Source organism: Balaenoptera acutorostrata, chromosome 18 (genome assembly GCF_949987535.1).
Source record: "Balaenoptera acutorostrata chromosome 18, mBalAcu1.1, whole genome shotgun sequence".
Classification (NCBI taxonomy): Eukaryota; Metazoa; Chordata; class Mammalia; order Artiodactyla; family Balaenopteridae; genus Balaenoptera; species Balaenoptera acutorostrata.
Window position 1 is genome coordinate 78770720 of NC_080081.1, and position 22222 is coordinate 78792941.

At 42.9% G+C, this 22222-nt stretch overlaps 1 protein-coding gene across 4 annotated transcripts in view; it reads left to right on the plus strand.

Moving 5' to 3' along the window:
* Positions 1 to 20365, plus strand: part of SACS (sacsin molecular chaperone) — a 78397-nt gene extending 58032 nt beyond the window's left edge. For all 4 annotated transcript variants that reach the window (XM_057533206.1, XM_057533207.1, XM_057533208.1 and 1 more), the window contains one exon: positions 7491 to 20365. In XM_057533206.1, coding sequence (XP_057389189.1) covers positions 7491 to 19048 — 11558 coding nt within the window. In that variant the 3' untranslated portion in view covers positions 19049 to 20365. The remainder of the gene's footprint in view (positions 1 to 7490) is intronic.
* Positions 20366 to 22222: the final 1857 nt, after the last annotated feature.

Genomic DNA, 22222 nt, shown 5'->3' on the forward strand with positions numbered 1-22222 from the left:
TCAAAAGTTATTCAGAATCAAATCAGGTAAAAGGGGTAGAAAACCAGCAGAATCATACTGCTTTTACTCAAAATGTTCAAGTACCCTGTAGCACAGAACATGGCCACAACTTGCTTCTCTGGCCTTAGACGGATGGGGTACCTATTGTAAGATTTTTAGGGACAAATTAAATTTATATACTCTTAACTTTGGTAATTTGACATTGTTATAACGTTGAGTCTTCCCACTTTGTGTGTCTTTTCATTTTCTCACCTACTGTGGATTCTGATTTGTTATTTTGGGATCATAACAACACCATGTTTTATCTCTGGTTCCTGGTTAATTTTTTTTGACTGTTACACTAGAAGGGACGTCTTCACTGTGTTTGTTGCCCGTAACGTGTGGCTCAGTTACCCCAGAAGTTGTCTTCATGGTCGCTTTTCCTATCTTGATTTAAGTATTGGCCTGCCACCCTTGTGATTATTTAATAATCATGATCTCGAGCCTTTCCAGTATTTTTACCTGGCCATATGGGTGATGGGTAACTGCTTCCTGGGTATCTTCCCTATTGCTTTTATACCATTGGTTCCAGACAAAAATTTGTTATTGATACTACTTTATTGCCATGTTTTGGGAACATTAAACATTAAACATGTGTAGGGGCTGATGGGGACCCAATAAATGACACCTTTGCTTTCCTGAGAGCCGCGTCCGTGAAGAGATGCACAGAGAGGGATCCAGCAGGTAGACGTCACCAGTCTCCCCTGTGTTACTGATAATCCTGGTAGTGGGGCTCCTGGCTTGTGGTGCGTGGTGGACTTGTGGTGTGACCGCTCCAGAGTGAGGCGGGTGAGCTCGCCAGGCCAGTCGCAGGGGCACTGGGAGACCTCGGGCTTCCTTCCCAGGTACGCCCTGCCCCACGAGTCTCCCTGGGCAGGGGCAGAGTCTCTTCACCCTGACTGGTTGATAAGTCATTCCTCTTTCTGGTGTGTGGGGCAGGTGGGGAATTACGAGTGGGGAGGGGAGAGGCCGAGAGTATTACGTCTGTGTAGCTCCCTTCCTATGGTAGGGAACATCCCAGGTGTCTAACAGCATTGGATCTTTTTTGCTCTAAATAATGACTGTGTGATTGTTTTGCTGACACAAAGCACTGTGGACTTCTGTTTACCAATTATCAGTAAAATCTGACTGGCCAATTTTGAAAGTACTGCTGCATACAATTGAAGTGTGAAGTTTTTTTCCTCTGCAATCGGTGTTTCTCTAATTCTGTAGCCCAAGCAAAATCTGTCTCATTATGTGGTAGTTTTACCTTTCACTTCTTTCACATTTAAAATCCTGAGCTAAATATTAAGTTACTACTTGTACTTTCGCTGTTTACCTCTGTTACCTCTTTCCCATTTGCAATTACATGCTTCCGTCTTTTCCGTTTGGGGGAAAACAAAACAGTCCTTGACTTTGATTCGCTTTCTTGCATCCCGTCCTAGTCCAGCTACTGGAAGGAGTGGCGTGTGTTTGTTGTCTGTACTTTCTCGTCATCTGTTATCACAGCACATGGACTTTTGCTTCTACATCATTCCAATAAAATTGCCTGACTGAGGTCACCAGTTAATGACTTTTTAAAAATTATTAAATCTAGTGGAATGTTCTGTTCTTTTTACCTGATCTCCCTGCAGCTTTGGTACTACTGGTCACTCCCTCTGAACTCCCTGGCTTTGATGATACCACTCTCTCGGTGTCCTTATACTTCTTTGCCTGCTTCTGAGAATTATTTATGAATTCCCGTTCCTCAGCTTACCCGCTAAATGGGATTAGTTCAGGAACTCCTTGCTCAGCTCTCATTTTGTTCCTTACTTTCTTCGAGTATACTTATTCACCCCCAGGCATCCACTGTCACGCATATGTAATGGTCTCCATACCTTCAGTTGTCACCCCAGTCTCAAGAGGGGCAGTGCAGTGCAGTGTAGTGGTTACAAGCCTGGGCTCTGTGGCCGCACAAATCTGGGTTCAGACTCGACTCCTCCATCGTGTGACTTTGAACAAATTACCCGACCTGTCTGAGCCTCTCTTTCCTCATCAGTGTCATGGCAGTACAGGAACATCCTTCCATAAGAGTATATCTGGGGCCCTCAAGATTCAATTACATGAAATGCAAGATTGCTTTCTCACAAGTGGAATGAAATGAGAATAAGGGTTGAGTGGAGGACGGCAGTCACAACTTGCCAGCTGAATTTTATCCAGTTTGCGTTACCGCAGTGGGGCAGCTTATTGATAACCTCCACTGTAATATTTTAGTCGTGGTAGGCGCTTCTCTGAAGATTGGATGATGTGTACAGAGCGTGTACAGTTTAACACGCTACCTGCTCCTAAGAAATGGTGATGAAATGGCAGCTGTTATCATTCTGCCCTTGGAGTTCCTTAGGTGTCTCAAAGTCGGCGTTCTCCCAGCTGGGGTCCTCATCCTGTCCCGTGTCTGTCTCTCCTTTGGCCCGGTCCTTCCTCCTGAGAAAGGCGCCCGTTACCATGCCCAGGACTGAACCCCCGTTCGCCCTCCTTGTTCTCCAGTCTCCGGGGTCTGGGGATCGCACTTTCCCTGGCTGTGCTGCAGGCCCTCTGTCTCTGGGCCACGGCGTCACTGTGCCCACACCCCTCATCTCATCACCGCCTGCCCCGCTCACGGGTTTCTAGCGGATCCCGACTCAGGACAGGCGCGGTCTTGTTCGTGTGGCCTGCGGGGCATCCCGTGATTGGCCCCGACTCGTTCGGTGTCCCTTTTCTGTTCTCGTCACCACAGGCGCTTGCAGGTGGACAAACTTGAGTGCCCTGCACCCTGTGGGAGCAGAGCCCTGTGAGATTTGTCACCGCCGTGCAGCACAGCACCCACTTCAAGGTGGGCGCTTGGTAAATTTTTTTTTACCCGAATTAAGGTTTTCTCATACCTGTGTTTTGCACACGGTGTTCCTTTGGCTTAGACTGCTGGCGCCCTCCTCCACGTCGCCCTGTGACTTTCCTTCATCTTCGGGCCCTCAGCCCGCGCGCCTCCTCCAAGCGGCTCCCTTTCCCACTCTCCCGTCTCCGGCCCCGCCCGGCCCGCAGACCTGAGGGGCCGTCTCTGCTTCACTCCCGGACCCTGTCGCCATCCATGTGCTCCTCTTTGCCTGATCACAGGCGCGTTTTCACTGTGCCAGACTACGAACCCTTGAGAGCAGGGGCCATCTGTTATTTCTTTTGTACTCCCAGTGCCTGGGTGGCAAGCTGATGGGCCAGGTGGGATGGTGTTGCAGGGACAAGGGCGAAAAGGCAGATCCCCCCATTGTGCCTGTGAGTCAGGATTTCTTGTATCATCAGTATCTTATTTGTTCTCCACAATCGTGAGGTAATCGTCATCCTCCTTTGAGGGGTGGAGACATTGAAGCTGAAAGAATTTGAAGGATTTAAGTGCCTTGCTTGAGCTGCAGAGTTGGAATGATGATTCTGTTTTGTTTTGTTTTTCCTATTACAGGTCTAGATTATTTCTGTGTTAGGTTACCTGAGCAAATGGGTGACAATCAGAAGTTAGAGGAGCAGGTCAATGGGTTTTGGAGGAAATAAATAGAAAAAAAGTTGAGTCAGACGAATGGTAGGAACGCCTAATAGTTTGGTTTTAGTTCGTATTGAAATATATCTTTAAATCTTAAATGTACATTCTGCTATGTTTGGAGTTTTGTTTATGGCTTTTCTTTTATATAATGATGTGTAAGATTCTGCAAACTGTGTTATCTTAAGATACAGAATAATTCCTGTAGCCATCATGTGAAAATTGTGACAATTTTGGCTTTTTCTAAGAACGGATTTAATTATATTCTAGCACAACAACTTCTCTGGGGATATTCAGGTATGATGACTAAATGTTGTGTTCATTTGTAGCCTGATGTTTTTGTTCATTTGATTCTTTGAATCCTGTTCTTTTGTTTACCTAAGTAGCTAGAATTTATATCAGTATTTTTTTTCTGGTGGTAATTCTTAAAGGAGAGAGGAAACTATACTAGTAGAGTATATAGGTGGTTGTTACACATACCACAATAAAACCATATTTAAATGACTTGGAAACATTCATTTCATAGAACATTTAGTCTCAAATGAAAGAATTATGCTGAAATTGGTATTTTAAGCTGTGGTATTTAAGGGGAAAGTGTGAGCGTGCACACACCTATTATATGATGCACGTAAATATTGAGATTAAAAAGGTCAGAGGGGGATCCGTTCTGGGACCTGTGCTGATGAAGTGAGAGGCCCTGTGTGGACCGGCCACTGAGGAGCCTGGTCCAGTGTGCCTGGTGCATCCGGGGGACGAGCAAAGGTAGAGTGGCCGCCAGCTGCCATTAGGGGCGGCCGCTGACTGTTCACACAATGCTGAGTGTCAGTTATTGACTTTTTTTTTTTTTTTTTAATAACAAGTTTTGACTCAACTTGTATTATTTCCCCCCAGGTCATGTTTCACTTGGAAGATCAGAGGACGTAAGATTTGCTTTACAGAAATTGTTTTTATAGTAAACATTATTTTTTGAGTCAGTCTCTTCCTTGAAGCTGAAATAAATTTAGAAACCAAGTCATTGTTATAGTGATAATTCATATAAATATTAACTTTGGTTTCTAGCTTGTATTAAAAGTGGCTGATCATCCACAGCTGCTATGACTATATATTCTTATATTTTTAAGGTGTGAGCAAAGAGGAAGACAGGATCTTGATGTCAGCAGGCTGCACGGTTAGCGCCTGCCCTGGGGACTCTGGGTTGTGTCGGCCATCTCCCCACTTGTCCGTCTCCTGTTAGGGATGGAAACTAGGAAGCCGAAGCAGTGTCAGTGATGACTTCTTGAGAGAAGTTTGGTCACGAGTGCTGTTCTGAATGACGCTGGTGCCTTCCGAGGTAGAATGAGGTTTCCGCTGGCTTCCTTGGGGTGTTAGGTGCTGCCGCCAGGCTTGCAGAGTGCCCGAGGGAGTGCTGAGCCTGCCGGCGGGCTGTCCTCACCTTCCGTGTGCTCATTTACTTTCCCTTTTTTCCTTTTTCTTTGAAGGTTTGACCGACTGATGGCATACCATTTAATTGGCCCCTCACCTTATTTTGAAGTAGACTGTAATATCCTATTTCCATTCATGTTGAAAATCTTTCTCAAAGTTAGGACTGAACATAAACACATAAACAAAAACGTAGTGCAATCCTTGAATAGTGATTCAGCATGTCGATGTGATTATCTTGAACCGATCTATAGGAAAGCACAAACTACCCTGAGAAGAGCTATTTCTAAACAGACACATCTGATGGGAGTTTAGAGAAGCACTTTCTGTCTCCAGGGACACCTAACGGTACTATGTAACCTCTTTTGACAGTGCTGATGATGTTAAAGGCTAGGCCACAGAAACACAAGTCATTTATTAAAACGCTGTGAAATTATTTTACTGATACTGTTGGAGATGCTTTACACTTCAATGACTTTTAATCCAGGGCAGGGAGGCTTCTTTCTGTGTTAACATTTATATTTTAGGGTAAAAGCTAAAGGCTTAAATACGAAATAAACAGAAATCGGGACTTCAGATTGAATTGACTTATGTACTTAGAATTGTGTCCTACTACATTTTCTCTCTCCTTTATTTTCCCTGCTGTTTTTTCATTTGAGCATGACTGGTGTTAATCGCATGTTACGTGTGGTGTGCGGGTTTTATTGGCATTTTATTTATACATTGATATTAGATAACTTTCCTGAAGGTAGGTATGTTTTATAAGTTCCAAAGTTCATGCAAGGATATTGGATAGGATTATCTACAAAATGCATGTCATGTGCCAATTATTAACATAGGACACAGTGTGGTACGTATTTGGTTTTTTTGTTGAGTGTTCTGATTTTTAATTTCTAACCCTTTTTTGTATCTTTGGTATTGTATCCTTGCCTTACTTGTGATTTGGAAATTCTATTATAGTTAATTCAATTCAGTAAGCATTTTTTAGAACATTAAACAAATTAATTAAAAAAATTATATCTTAATGGGACTCATAGACCGAGGAGGCTATGCTAGTCAGACTACTGACAAGATTTTATGACTTCTTAAATATTACTACTTGACTTACCCTAAGTCACACAATGTAGAAACTGATAATAATCAGAATGTGGGTATTGATATCTTCAAAAGTTGCAAAAGTATGCCCTTGCTTAAACTTCTATGGCAGTAATTTTAAATGTCTTATTGTAACATGAAAGATAATTTTCATGGTAGAAAGTAAGGTCATCTTCCTGATGTGTGAGTCTGTGGAACAAGGGTGTCCTTCCTTGGTTAACAAATGCTGATACAGAAGAATTTCAAGGGGCTTGAGGTGTGCCCCCTTTTATAACTTTTTCCAAAATTAGTCTTTTAAGAGTCTAGAAATTATGTGTACCTAGGGAGAAAATGGAATATTAAGTTTTCCATAAGATTGAATTTGAGGTGCTTTTTATTTCTCTATATGGGCAAATAACATACCTATAGGTACCTAGTGTTACTTTAAAATTTTGTTACTCCTGGTATTGCAAATAAAATACTCTGAAACACAACATGCACTTAGAAGTAAAATGTTATTTTCTAGACCACTGATTAAAAGTCAGCAAAAATCTTTTCTTCCCCAGAGAAAACCTTATTAGTCTCCTAGTTTATAAAACATCTGGGAGTGGAGCTGCCTTGTTGGGGGTAACCCTGCCTTCACAGCAGGGCCCGCTTCCCCTGTTGCTTGTCCCTGAAGCACTTCTGCAAAGCCCAGATCCCAGAAGAACACACTTTACTTTGTGCTGAGTACCAAGTAAGCGCTGCCTCGGGGGGTTGTGACTGTGCTCCGTACCCGGACACGCGCACAGAGCAGTCTTAGAGCTAGAACCTCAGCCTCGTCCTTTCTCCAGGTGAGAGACTTCCAATCCCAGAGAGGCTGCGTGACCCCTAACTCCTCACACATCTAGTTACTGGTGGAGAGGAAACTCCAGTGTCCTGGCGGCCTCAGCTCCTGGCAACCTTGGTCATCTGGGACAGGGTGCTAGCCCCCGTGCGCTCACTCGGGCCTTGCTTTATCCTGTGGCCACCCGGCTCCTGGAAACTGGGCCTCCTTATAAATTACTTACCTTTAAATAAAAGAGTACTTATTTAAACTTTATCCACATTTTCTTTGGTGCTTTTATTTGTGAACAAATCACCACTAAAAATTATTTTCCATGTTGATTCTATTTGTAGGGCATTATAGGATAATTTTTAAAACACATCTAAATTCATTTTAGATATTTATTTAAAATAAGCACTTTCCAGAGAGAATTATCACTCCCACAGGCTATTATAAATATGGATTTATGTGTGATCAGCCCAGTTATGCCCAATTTTTGCGTTTTCACAGTGTACTTAACTAAAACTCTCAAAATGACTTTCTAGTACTATTTAATCTGTCTAATCTATGAGAATAGAAAGTTATATAAGTTACAGTAGAATTGTATGTATTCATAACATTTCTTTATGTGATTTACAGGAAGACCGTGTACCCAGCTACAGCTTCTAAACCCAGAACGTTTTGCACGTCTTATCAAAGAAGTAGTGAACACATTCTGGCCTGGCAGGGAGTTGATTGTTCAGTGGTATCCATGTGATGAAGACAAAAAGCACCCATCTATTTCATGGCTTAAAATGGTGTGGAAGAATCTCTATATACATTTTTCAGAGGATTTGACTTTATTTGATGAGATGCCACTCATCCCTAGAACCGCAGTAGAAGAAGGTCAGACGTGTGTGGAACTCATCAGACTCAGGATCCCCTCATTAGTCATTTTAGATGATGAATCTGAAGCACAGCTCCCAGAATTTTTAGCTGACATTGTACAAAAACTTGGAGGGATTGTCCTTAAGCAATTAGATGCCTCCATGCAACATCCACTTATTAAAAAATACATTCATTCGCCATCCCCAAGTGCTGTTCTGCAGATGATGGAGAAGATGCCTCTGCAGAAGCTGTGCAACCAGGTTGCGTCGCTCCTTCCAACGCACAAAGATGCCCTAAGGAAGTTCTTAGCTAACTTAACTGATAGCAGTGAAAAGGAGAAAAGAGTAATTCAGGAACTGCCAATATTCAAGCGCATTAACCATTCATCCAGTCAGGGGATCTCCTCCTACACCAGGCTGAAGGGCTGCAGGGTCCTGCACCACACGTCCAGGCTCCCGGCTGGCCTGCGGCTCTCCATCTCGGTCGTGGACAGCAGCGACGAGGCCACCATCCGCCTGGCAAACCTGCTCAAGGTGGAGAAGGTAAAGACCACCAGCTGCTTAAAGCTTATCTTAAAAGACATCGAAAATGCATTTTATTCACACGAAGAGATGACACACCTTATGTTGTGGGTCCTCGAGAATCTATCCTCTCTTAAAAATGAGAATCCAAATGTGCTTGATTGGCTAATGCCATTAAAATTCATTCAGATCTCACAGGAGCGGCTGGTATCAGCCAGTGAGCTCTTTGACCCTGATGTGGAAGTATTAAAGGACCTCTTCTATGATGAAGATGAAACTTGTTTCCCACCCTCAGCTTTTACCTCACCAGATATTCTTCACTCTTTAAGACAGATTGGTTTAAAAAATGAAGCCAGTCTCAAAGAGAAAGATGTTGTGCAAGTGGCTAAAAAAATTGAAGCTTTACAGGCCAGCTCTTGTCCAAATCAGGACATTCTCCTGAAGAAAGCCAGAACGCTCTTACTGGTCTTAAATAAGAACCACGCCCTGCTGCAGTCATCTGAAGGGAAGATGGCCCTGAAGAAAACAAAATGGGCTCCAGCTTGCAAGCAAAGGCCTCCGAACTACCCAGGCTCCTTAGTCTGGAAAGGGGATCTCTGGGACCTCTGTGCACCCGCGGACATGTGCGACGCGGCCCACGCCATTCTGGTCGGCTCATCACTTCCTCTTGTTGAGAGTGTCCATGTGAACTTGGAAGAAGCTTTAGGTATCTTCACAAAACCTGATATCAATGCTGTCTTAAAGCACTTTAAAATTGTTGTCGATTGGTATACTTCGAACACCTTTAGTGATGAAGACTACTATCAATTCCAGCACATTTTGCTCGAAATTTATGGATTCATGCATGATCATTTAAATGAAGGGAAGGATGCTTTTAGAGCCTTAAAATTTCCGTGGGTTTGGACTGGCAAAAAGTTCTGTCCTCTCGCCCAAGCTGTGATAAAACCGTTTTATGATCTTGACCTTCAGCCTTATTTGCACAGTGTGCCTAAAACCATGGCAAAGTTCCACCAGCTGTTCAAGGCCTGCGGTTCAGTAGAGGAGCTGATGCCAGATCACATTTCCATGGTCATTCAGAAGGTGTACCTCAAAAGCGGCCAGGACCTCAGTGACCAAGAAAGCAAACAGAATCTTCATCTTATGTTGAATATTATCCGATGGCTTTATAGCAATCAGATTCCAGTAAGCCTCAACACACCAGTTCCTATACATCATAGCAGAGATCCTTCCAAGCTTATCATGAAGCCAATTCATGAATGCTGTTACTGTGACATCAAAGTTGATGACCTGAATGACTTACTGGAAGATTCCATGGAACCAATCATTTTGGTGCATGAGGACATACCCATGAAAACTGCAGAGTGGCTGAAAGTCCCGTGCCTCAGTACAAGACTGATCAACCCCGAAAACATGGGCTTTGAGCAGTCAGGACAAAGAGAACCACTGACTGTAAGAATTAAAAATATTCTGGAAGAATACCCTTCAGTGTCAGATATCTTTAAAGAACTTCTTCAAAATGCTGACGACGCGAATGCAACAGAATGCAGCTTCATGATTGACATGAGAAGAAACATGGACATTCGAGAGAATCTCCTGGACCCGGGGATGGCAGCGTGTCATGGGCCGGCTCTGTGGTCATTCAACAACTCTCAATTCTCAGATTCAGACTTCGTGAACATAACAAGGCTAGGGGAATCTTTAAAGAGGGCAGAAGTTGACAAAGTTGGGAAATTTGGTCTTGGGTTTAATTCCGTGTACCACATCACTGACATTCCCATCATCATGAGTCGAGAATTCATGATAATGTTTGATCCCAACATAAACCACATCAGTAAACACATTAAAGACAGATCTAATCCCGGGATCAAAATTAATTGGAGTAAACAGCAGAAAAGACTTAGGAAATTTCCTAATCAGTTCAAACCATTCATAGACGTATTTGGCTGTCAGTTACCTCTGACCGTGGAAGCACCTTACAGCTATAGTGGGACTCTGTTCCGACTGTCCTTTAGAACTCAGCAGGAAGCCAAAGTGAGTGAAGTTAGTAGTACCTGCTACAACACAGCAGATATTTACTCTCTTGTGGATGAATTCAGTCTCTGTGGACACAGGCTTATCATTTTCACTCAGAGTGTAACCTCAATGTATCTGAAGTACTTGAAAATTGAGGAAACCAATCCCAGCTTAGCTCAAGATACAATCGTAATTAAAAAAAAATTGTGCTCTTCCAAAGCATTGATTGCACCTGTCATCAGTGTTTTAAAAGAAGCTGCTAAGCTCATGAAGACTTGCGACAGCAGTAACAAGAAGCTCCCCGCTGATGCACCCAAGTCAGCTTGCATCCTTCAGATCACAGTGGAGGAATTTCATCACGTGTTCAGAAGGATTGCTGATTTACAGTCACCACTTTTTAGAGGTCCAGATGATGACCCAGCTGCTCTCTTTGAAATGGCTAAGTCTGGCCAATCCAAAAAGCCATCGGATGAGTTACCACAAAAAACAAAGGAGTGCACCACGTGGCTTATATGTACCTGCATGGATACAGGAGAGGCTCTCAGGTTTTCCCTGAGTGAGAGCGGGAGAAGGCTGGGAGTGGTTCCTTGCGGGGCAGTGGGAGTTTTTCTGGCTGAGATCCAGGACCAGAAGTGGGCTGTGAGACCACAGGCTGGAGAGGTGTTCTGCTATTTACCCCTACGAATCAAAACAGGATTGCCAGTTCACATCAATGGGTGCTTTGCTGTTACTTCAAATAGGAAAGAGATCTGGAAGACAGATACGAAAGGACGCTGGAACACCACCTTCATGAGACACGTGGTTGTGAAAGCTTACCTAGAGGCACTCAGCATCCTGCGTGACCTGGCCACGAGTGGGGAGCTGATGGACTATACTTACCATGCAGTGTGGCCTGACCCTGATCTGGTTCATGATGACTTCTCTGTAATTTGTCAAGGGTTTTATGAAGATGTAGCTCACGGGAAAGGGAAGGAATTGACAAGAGTCTTCTCTGATGGATCCACATGGGTTTCCATGAAGAATGTGAGATTTCTAGATGACTGTATACTTAAGAGAAGAGATGTTGGTCCAGCAGCCTTCAAGATATTTTTGAAATACCTCAAGAAGACTGGGTCGAAAAACCTCTGTGCTGTTGAACTTCCTTCTTCAGTAAAATTAGGATTTGAAGAAGCTGGCTGCAAACAGATACTGCTTGAAAATACATTTTCAGAGAAACAGTTTTTTTCAGAAGTGTTTTTTCCAAATATTCAAGAAATTGAAGCAGAACTCAGAGATCCTTTAATGAATTTTGTTCTGAATGAGAAAGTTGATGAGTTCTCAGGAATTCTTCGTGTTACTCCATGTATCCCTTGCTCTCTGGAGGGGCATCCTCTGGTTTTACCATCAAGATTAATCCACCCTGAAGGACGGGTTGCAAAGTTATTTGATACTAAAGACGGACGATTTCCTTACGGCTCTACTCAGGACTACCTAAATCCTATTATTCTGATTAAACTCGTCCAGTTAGGTATGGCAAAAGATGATATTTTATGGGATGACATGCTAGAACGTGCCCAGTCAGTAGCTGAAATTAATAAAAGTGATCACAGTGCTGCTTGTCTAAGAAGTAGCATCCTGTTAAGTCTTATTGATGAAAAACTAAAAATAAGGGATCCTAGAGCAAAGGATTTTGCTGCAAAATATCAAACAATCCCCTTCCTCCCATTTCTCACAAAACCAGCAGGTTTTTCTTTGGACTGGAAAGGTAACAGTTTTAAGCCTGAAACCATGTTTGCAGCAACCGACCTTTATACAGCTGAGTATCAGGATATAGTTTGTCTTTTGCAGCCAGTTCTAAACGAAAATTCACATTCCTTCAGAGGCTGCGGTTCAGTGCCACTGGCTGTTAAAGAGTTTTTGGGGTTACTGCGGAAGCCCACAGTTGACCTGGTCGTAAACCAATTGAAAGAAGTTGCAAAATCAGTTGATGATGGAATCACATTGTACCAGGAGAACATCACCAATGCTTGCTACAAATACCTTCATGAAGCAATGATGCAAAGTGACATCACTAAGATATCAATTATTGAAAAGTTAAAAACCTTTAGCTTCATTCTAGTTGAGAGTGCATATGTTGACTCAGAAAAAATTGCTTTTCATTTGAATTTTGAAGCAGCCCCATACCTTTATCAGTTGCCCAATAAATATAAAAATAATTTCCGTGAACTTTTTGAAAGTGTGGGTGTGAGGCAGTCTTTTACTGTTGAAGATTTTGCCCTTGTTTTGGAGTCTATTGCTCAAGAAAAAGAAACAAAACAAATAACAGAGGAGAATTTTCAGCTTTGCCGGCGAATAATCAGTGAAGGAATATGGAGTCTCATTAGAGAAAAGAAACAAGAATTTTGTGAGAAAAATTATGGCCAAATATTATTGCCAGATACTAATCTTAAGCTTCTCCCTGCAAAATCTTTATGCTACAATGATTGTCCCTGGATAAAAGTAAAGGATAGCACTGTAAAATACTGTCATGCAGATATACCCAGGGAAGTGGCTGTGAAACTAGGAGCAGTACCAAAGCGACATAAAGCCTTAGAAAGGTATGCGTCCAACATCTGCTTTACAACACTGGGCACTGAATTTGGACAGAAGGAAAAACTGACCAGCAGAATTAAGAGTATCCTTAATGCCTATCCCTCAGAAAAGGAAATGCTGAAAGAACTTCTTCAGAATGCTGATGATGCAAAGGCTACAGAAATCTGTTTTGTGTTTGACCCTCGACAGCATCCAGTTGATAGGATATTTGACGACAAGTGGGCCCCCTTGCAGGGGCCAGCACTGTGTGTGTACAACAACCAGCCTTTCACAGAAGACGACGTCAGAGGGATTCAGAACCTCGGGAAAGGCACCAAGGAAGGAAATCCGTGTAAAACTGGACAATACGGAATAGGATTCAATTCTGTGTATCACATTACAGACTGCCCTTCTTTTATTTCCGGCAATGACATCCTGTGTATTTTTGATCCTCATGCCAGATACGCACCAGGAGCCACATCTGTTAGTCCTGGACGCATGTTTAGAGATTTGGATGCAGATTTTAGGACACAGTTCTCAGATGTTCTGGATCTTTATCTGGGAACCCACTTTAAACTGGATAATTGCACAATGTTTCGATTTCCTCTTCGTAATGCAGAAATGGCAAAAGTTTCAGAAATTTCTTCAGTTCCATCATCAGACAGAATGGTCCAGAATCTTTTGGACAAACTGCGGTCAGATGGGGCTGAACTTTTAATGTTTCTTAATCACATGGAAAAAATTTCTATTTGTGAAATAGATAAAGCTACAGGAGCCCTAAACGTGCTATATTCTGTGAAGGGCAACATCACCGATGGAGACAGGCTGAAAAGGAAGCAGTTTCACGCATCTGTAATTGACAGTGTCACTAAAAAGAGGCCGCTCAAGGACATACCGGTTCAGCAGATCACCTACACTATGGATACGGAGGACTCTGAGGGAAACCTTACCACCTGGCTAATTTGTAATAGATCAGGTTTTTCAAGTATGGAGAAAGTATCTAAGAGCGTTATATCAGCTCATAAGAACCAAGATATCACTCTCTTCCCACGTGGTGGAGTAGCTGCCTGCATCACCCACAACTATAAAAAGCCCCACAGGGCCTTCTGCTTTCTGCCCCTCTCTTTAGAGACGGGGTTACCGTTTCACATGAACGGCCACTTTGCCCTCGATTCAGCCAGGAGGAACCTGTGGCGGGATGACAACGGGGTGGGCGTTCGGAGTGACTGGAACAACAGCTTAATGACGGCCCTGATCGCTCCTGCGTACGTCGAGTTATTAATCCAGCTAAAAAAGCGCTATTTCCCTGGTTCTGACCCGACGTTATCGGTCTTACAGAACACGCCTATTCATGTTGTAAAGGACACCTTAAAGAAGTTTTTGTCATTCTTCCCAGTCAACAGGCTTGATCTACAGCCAGATTTATACTGTCTGGTGAAAGCACTTTACGGCTGCATCCACGAGGACATGAAGCGCCTTTTACCCGTTGTGCGGGCTCCGAACATTGATGGCTCCGACCTGCACTCTGCAGTTATAATCACTTGGATTAATATGTCGACTTCAAATAAAACTAGACCGTTTTTTGACAATTTGCTGCAGGATGAATTACACCACCTTAAAAATGCAGACTATAACATCACCACACGCAAAACAGTGGCAGAGAATGTCTATAGGCTGAAACACCTGCTTTTGGAAATTGGCTTCAACTTGGTTTATAACTGTGATGAAACTGCTAATCTGTACCACTGTCTGATAGACGCCGATATTCCCGTTAGTTATGTCACCCCTGCTGATGTGCGATCTTTTTTAATGACGTTTTCCTCTCCCGATACTAACTGCCATATTGGGAAGCTGCCTTGTCGTCTCCAGCAGACTAACCTGAAACTTTTTCACAGTTTAAAACTCTTAGTTGATTACTGTTTTAAGGATGCAGAAGAAAACGGGATTGAAGTGGAGGGACTGCCCCTTCTCATTACACTAGACAGTGTTTTGCAAACTTTTGATGCAAAACGACCCAAGTTTCTAACAACATACCATGAATTGATTCCATCCCGCAAAGACTTGTTCATGAATACATTGTACCTGAAGTACAATAATATTTTACTGAACTGTAAAGTTGCAAAAGTGTTTGACATTTCCAGCTTTGCTGACTTGTTAGCCTCTGTGTTGCCCCGTGAATATAAGACCAAAAGTTGCACAAAGTGGAAAGACAGTTTTACAAGCGAGTCTTGGCTTAAGAGTGCATGGCATTTTATCAGCGAATCTGTAAATGTGAAAGAGGATCAAGAAGAGACAAAAGCAACCTTTGACACTGTTGTTGACACCCTAAAAGACTGGGCATTGCTCCCTGGAACAAAGTTTACCGTGTCAGCCAATCAGCTTGTAGTTCCCGAAGGTGATGTTCTGCTTCCTCTAAGTCTCATGCACATTGCAGTCTTTCCAAATGCCCAGAGTGATAAGGTTTTTCATGCTCTCATGAAAGCTGGCTGTATTCAGCTTGCTTTGAACAAAATCTGCTCCAAAGACAGTGCATTTGTTCCTCTGTTGTCATGTCACACAGCGAACATAGAGAGCCCCACAAGCATTTTGAGGGCTGTGCATTATATGGTCCAAACCTCAACTTTTAGAACTGAAAAATTAGTAGAAAGTGACTTTGAAGCACTTTTGATGTATTTCAACTGCAATTTGAATCACTTGATGTCCCAAGATGACATAAAAATTTTAAAGTCACTTCCATGCTACAAATCCATCAGTGGTCGCTATATGAGCATTGCGAAATTTGGAACATGCTATGTGCTTACAAAAAGTATTCCTTCCACTGAAGTGGAAAAATGGACACAATCATCGTCCTCTGCATTTCTTGAAGAAAAAATACACTTAAAAGAACTATATGAGGTGCTTGGTTGTGTACCCGTAGATGATCTTGAGGTCTATTTGAAACACCTCTTACCAAAAATTGAAAATCTCTCTTATGATGCAAAATTAGAGCATTTGATCTATCTTAAGAATAGACTCTCAAGTACTGAGGAATTGTCAGAGATCAAGGAACAACTTTTTGAAAAACTGGAAAGTTTATTGATAATCCATGATGCTAACAGTCGACTAAAGCAAGCCAAACATTTCTATGATAGAACTGTGAGAGTTTTTGAAGTTATGCTTCCCGAAAAATTGTTTATTCCTAAGGACTTCTTTAAAAAATTGGAACAACTTATAAAACCCAAAAATCAAGTTGCATTTATGACATCCTGGGTAGAATTCTTAAGAAATATCGGACTAAAACACATCCTTTCTCAGCAGCAGTTGTTACAGTTTGCTAAGGAGATCAGTGTGAGGGCTAATACAGAAAACTGGTCTAAAGAAACATTGCAAAATACAGTCGATATCCTTCTCTACCATATATTCCAAGAACGAATGGATTTGTTATCTGGAAATTTTTTGAAAGAACTGTCTTTAATACCATTCTTATGTCCCGAGCGGGCCCCTGCCGAATTCATTCGATTTCATCCTCAGTATCAAGAGGTGAACGGAACGCTTCCTCTTATAAAGTTCAACGGAGCACAGGTGAATCCAAAATTCAAGCAGTGCGATGTGCTCCAGCTGTTATGGACGTCATGCCCTATTCTTCCAGAGAAAGCCACCCCCTTGAGTATCAAAGAACAAGAAGGGAGTGACCTTGGTCCACAAGAACAGCTGGAGCAGGTTTTAAGTATGCTGAATGTGAACCTGGACCCGCCTCTGGATAAGGTCATCAATAACTGCAGGAACATATGCAACATCACAACTCTGGATGAAGACATGGTCAAGACGAGAGCAAAGGTCTTAAGGAGCATATACGAGTTTCTCAGCGCAGAGAAAAGGGAGTTCCGTTTTCAACTGCGGGGCGTTGCTTTTGTGATGGTGGAAGATGGCTGGAAGCTTCTGAAGCCAGAGGAGGTGGTGATCAATCTTGAGTACGAGTCTGATTTTAAACCGTATCTCTACAAGCTGCCTTTAGAACTGGGCACCTTTCACCAGCTGTTCAAACACTTAGGCACTGAAGATATCATTTCAACCAAGCAGTATGTTGAAGTGCTGAGCCGCATATTCAAAAATTCTGAAGGAAAACAGTTAGATCCTAATGAAATGCGCACCGTTAAGAGAGTCGTTTCTGGCTTGTTCAAGAGTCTACAGAATGACTCGGTCAAGGTGCGGGGCGATCTCGAGAACATCCGGGACCTTGCACTCTACCTGCCGAGCCAGGACGGGAGGCTGGTGAAGTCCAACATCCTGGTGTTTGATGACGCCCCGCATTACAAGAGCAGGATCCAGGGCAATATCGGTGTGCAGATGTTGGTGGATCTCAGCCAGTGCTACTTAGGGAAAGACCACGGGTTCCACACTAAGCTGACTATGCTCGTTCCTCAGAAACTCAGGCCTCGTCTGCTGAGCAGCATCCTCGAGGAGCAGTTAGATGAGGAGACCCCCCGAGTCTGCCAGTTTGGAGCGCTGTGCTCTCTTCAGGGCAGGCTGCAGTTGCTCTTGTCCTCTGAACAGTTCATCACAGGCCTGATCAGAATCATGAAGCATGAAAACGATAACGCTTTTCTGGCCAACGAGGAGAAAGCCGTACGACTCTGCAAAGCTCTAAGAGAAGGCTTGAAAGTGTCCTGTTTTGAGAAGCTTCAGACAACGTTAAGAGTTAAAGGTTTCAATCCTATTCCCCAGAGCAGAAGTGAAACTTTTGCTTTCCTGAAGAGGTTTGGGAATGCAGTCATCCTGCTCTACATACAGCATTCAGACAGTAAAGACATTAACTTCCTGTTAGCCTTGGCAATGACGCTTAAATCAGCGACCGACAATTTGATTTCCGACACTTCATATCTAATTGCCATGCTAGGATGCAATGATATTTACAGGATCAGTGAGAAACTCGACAGTTTAGGAGTGAAATATGACTCTTCAGAACCATCGAAACTTGAACTTCCAATGCCCGGCACTCCGATACCTGCTGAGATTCATTACACTCTGCTTATGGACCCAATGAATGTCTTTTACCCGGGGGAATACGTCGGGTACCTTGTTGACGCTGAAGGTGGGGAGATCTATGGGTCATACCAGCCGACATATACATACGCCATTATCGTACAAGAAGTTGAAAGAGAAGATGCTGACAACTCTAGTTTTCTAGGAAAGATATATCAGATTGATATTGGTTATAGTGAATATAAAATAGTTAGCTCTCTTGATCTGTATAAGTTTTCAAGGCCAGAGGAAAGCTCTCAGAGCAGAGACAGTGCCCCTTCCACACCCACCAGCCCTACAGAGTTCCTGGCCCCTGGCCTGCGAAGCATCCCTCCTCTTTTCTTTGGTAGGGAGAGCCACAAGACCTCATCTTCGAAGCATCATTCCCCCAAGAAGCTTAAGGTGAATTCTTTACCGGAAATTTTAAAAGAAGTGACATCAGTGGTGGAGCAAGCTTGGAAGCTTCCAGAATCTGAAAGAAAAAAGATTATTAGGCGGTTGTATTTGAAATGGCACCCTGACAAAAACCCAGAGAATCATGACATTGCTAATGAAGTTTTTAAACATCTGCAGAATGAAATCAACAGATTAGAGAAACAGGCTTTTCTAGATCAAAATGCAGACAGAGGCTCGAGGCGAACGTTTTCAACCTCAGCATCCCGATTTCAGTCAGAGAAGTACTCATTTCAGAGATTTTACACTTCATGGAATCAAGAAGCAACGAGCCATAAATCTGAAAGGCAACAACAAAATAAGGAAAAATGCCCACCTTCAGCCGGACAGACTTACTCTCCGAGGTTCTTTGTTCCCCCCACCTTCAAGTCAGTTGGTAACCCAGTCGAAGCACGCAGATGGCTACGACAAGCCAGAGCCAATTTCTCAGCCGCCAGGAATGACCTCCACAAAAACGCCAACGAATGGGTGTGCTTCAAATGTTTCCTCTCTACCAAGCTGGCTCTGATCGCCGCCGACTATGCTGTGCGGGGCAAGTCCGACAAAGACGTGAAGCCGACTGCACTCGCGCAGAAAATAGAGGAATACAGTGAGCAGCTGGAAGGCCTGACGAATGACGTCCATACCTTGGAAGCGTACGGTGTAGACAGTTTAAAAACAAGGTACCCTGATCTGCTGCCTTTCCCACAGATCCCGAATGACAGGTTCACTTCTGAGGTTGCCATGAGAGTGATGGAATGTACTGCCTGTATCATCATAAAACTTGAAAATTTTATACAACAAAAAGTGTGAACGTATTTAAAGAAAAAGCAGAGCTAGGTCTTGAATGTGCTGTAGCACAAGTATGAATTGCTGTCCTTAAGCTTCCTTGCCAGTTATTTAGGAATCGTGAAGCACACTGCAGACTGTTCGGGGAGAATTTTGGAGTTGTTATTAACATGAATTTCAACAGAAGACGTTAACCCGATCTAAGAACTATTTTGAGGCTGGTGGTGAACTGTGGAATTGCTGGAGGCAGCTGGCCGGCTGAGGTGGCAGCTTGTTGAACTGCACTTTATACAACCAAAGCTCAGCAGTTTGTTAGATAAGAGTCTGTCTGTCTCTGGTTAGGGTGAAGTTAGTTTTATGTCTTCCATGTAGTATTTTTTGAAGGAGCTAATGAAACACTGGACATATCATTGATTTAAACAAATAAGGGGAATTAAGTCTTTGGAACTTATTATCTCTTTAAGTGGATCCTCTTGGGTGTGTTATTTTCTTATCAGCTGGATCCGATTATGAATTTGTTGCAATTTTACATATTAGACCCTCAGTACATGTATAACATGGTACAGTACTTTACTCCTGAATATTACTTGATTGAGACTCTGCAGACGGTACTGCTGGGGTGCACTGAGTGCACTTTACATCCTTGTTCTGGATGTCCTCCCGCCCTGGGTTTACAGGCTTCCTGGTTCGTGAAGGTAGCACGTGGGAGACCCCAGTGGTGGCCGTTCTGGCCGCTGGATGTGAATACTGCTTCCAAGAACCGCCTGCCAAAGCGACATCTGTCACCTGTTAGAACATTTGCTTTATGTTTGTACATATTTTCCACAAACGTCATAATTTATATAGTGTGGTTGAACAGGATGCAATCTTTTGTTGTCTAAAGGTGCTGCAGTAAACATTTTTTGTCCTTCAACATGGCACTTAGTGGAGTTTTTGGGATTTCACTTTGAAGGCATTAAAAAATTGTAAAATCATGTGACAATATCTAATAAGTTATAAAAGAGGAATTATCAGCTTGTGTTTTCCCCATGAACAATTCACAACTGACATTTAATTTTTATCCTGTTTGAATGTCCTACAAATGTACTTCTTTTGCAGAATGTAAAAGAAAGGTGATGATAATTAGTTTCTATAAGTGTGCTGGCTGTAAATGATGCTAAATATAATATTTTATGCAATTAAGGGCTTATGGAACATATTAAAACTTTTTTACTTTTATTGGTAATAAGGAATGTTTGCGCCTCCACTATTGTATTGCTTCTGGATGTGAAGCCACGTGATAATTTCTGCTATTATATTAAGTGCCACAATTTTAATAAAGCAAATGTACATATGAAATCATTGTAGCTGGTATTTCCTGAGAAACAGTTCCTTGAAGATCAAACTTAATATCTTCCTATATGAAGTTCTGACCTGTGTGTATATGTGCGTTTATTGGAAATATTAGGATAGAACTTTCCTATATATTTTATACTGGAATTTTAATAGGTTCCTTTTTTTACGATTGAATATAAAGTACTTGACATATACTAGGTTTATTAGGTGCTCACTGATTTTGTTAAGAGTTGATTTTATTTTGCCTTTTTAGGGAATAAAATTAGTTGACATATGTGGTATACATATGTATTTGGAAATACGTTAAATATGGTTCTTCTGTAGGTAGAAGCTGGATTGATACCGACCTTGCCTCAGGGGAGGGCTGTGTGCCTGGGGCCAATTCACACTTGAGCCCTAACAGGTAGGACATGTTTATCTTTACACCTCAGGCACAAGTCTTCTAAATCTGGCAGACCAGGCTTGGAATTCTGTGTTCCGGGGCGACCCAAACGCTGGGTCTCCAGCTGTCTGGGACTTTCTTAAGTTCTTGCTGCTTTAAAACTCAGATTCGACACTTGGAATATATTTCATTGCTTTTGGATATTAAAATGTACACAGAACACCCTGTCTGGCTTTTGTGATAGTTGATCTAGGTGGAGTTTTGTGTTTTTTCTAGACTTCCTTTGAAAGAAAAAATACAGGTCCACAGTCCCTTATATGAAACGCTTGCATCCAAATGTTTTTCAGAATTTGGATTTTAGAACGTTAATACCAATGCATATAAACTGGGTTTAATGAGGCTTTTCCATCAGAGTTGGGCAGCTCCCTTTAATCAAACACATTAGTATTTCTGCAGTGAAACCATGAATACCCACCCACAGTAAACTACACAGCCATGAGAAGTAGCCTCATCTAAATTTAGGTCAGGTTTTGCCATCCATAGTTTGCAGTAGATGTATTTGGAAAGTTTTCATTTTTTGGAACTTTTTAGATTTTCAAATTCAGGGTAAGGAATTTTGGACCCGAACTATTTTTTGTATCAGGCTCCCCCCGACCCTTTATCCTATTTTGCTTTTTTTATTAAAAAGAAGGTGGAAACTGCCAGCTGGTGTGGGCGTAGCTGCTCCTGAGAAAGGGGTTGGAACAGGCCTTCTGCACTCAGGAGCGGGTTCTGTGCTTCCCCGTGAGCGGAAGGGCTGAATGCGCCACAGCCCCCAGGGGGAGACCAGTGACGAGCCTGAGAATGATGGTGGGAAAATGTTCACATAGCGTTCAGTCAAAGAGAACAGGTCTGCTTTGGGGACTGGTGGGGATGTTTTTCACTAGCGCCAGCTGACATCGTCCGTCCTTCCAATATTTTGCAGACCTCAAGGATAAAAGCTAGTAGAAAACAGCAGTTAGATGAGATTTTTAATGAGTCATGTATGACTCCGGCTTCTACCAGAGACTGAGAACCAGCAGGAGACACGGACACAGACCTGGGAAGAGCTCTCCTTCCAGGAGCTGACTCGCCATCGCGGGGGCCGGCAAGTCCACGACCTGCAGGGCGCGCACCCCATGGGCAAGAGCTGCAGTCGGCAGGTGGAATTTCCTAAAACTCTGTCTTCTGACGCTTTTTCTCCATTTATCTTGTTTTGACAAGTTTGGCCAAAAGTGTCATCACTCCTTCATTGGTTTGGAAGCTGGTCCCGGGCACCGCGTGCCGCCAGGTGTGGGAGAGACTGGGGAAGACTTGGATACCAAAGCCAACACGAGGTACATTTTACTGAAAAATAAGAGCTATGTGTTTAAAATTTGGGCTTGTTTCTCCTGTAGCTGCTAAGTGGCCCGGGAAGTGCCCTCATTTGTTCTGGATCCAAAGCCCAGGACGAAAGGTGAAGC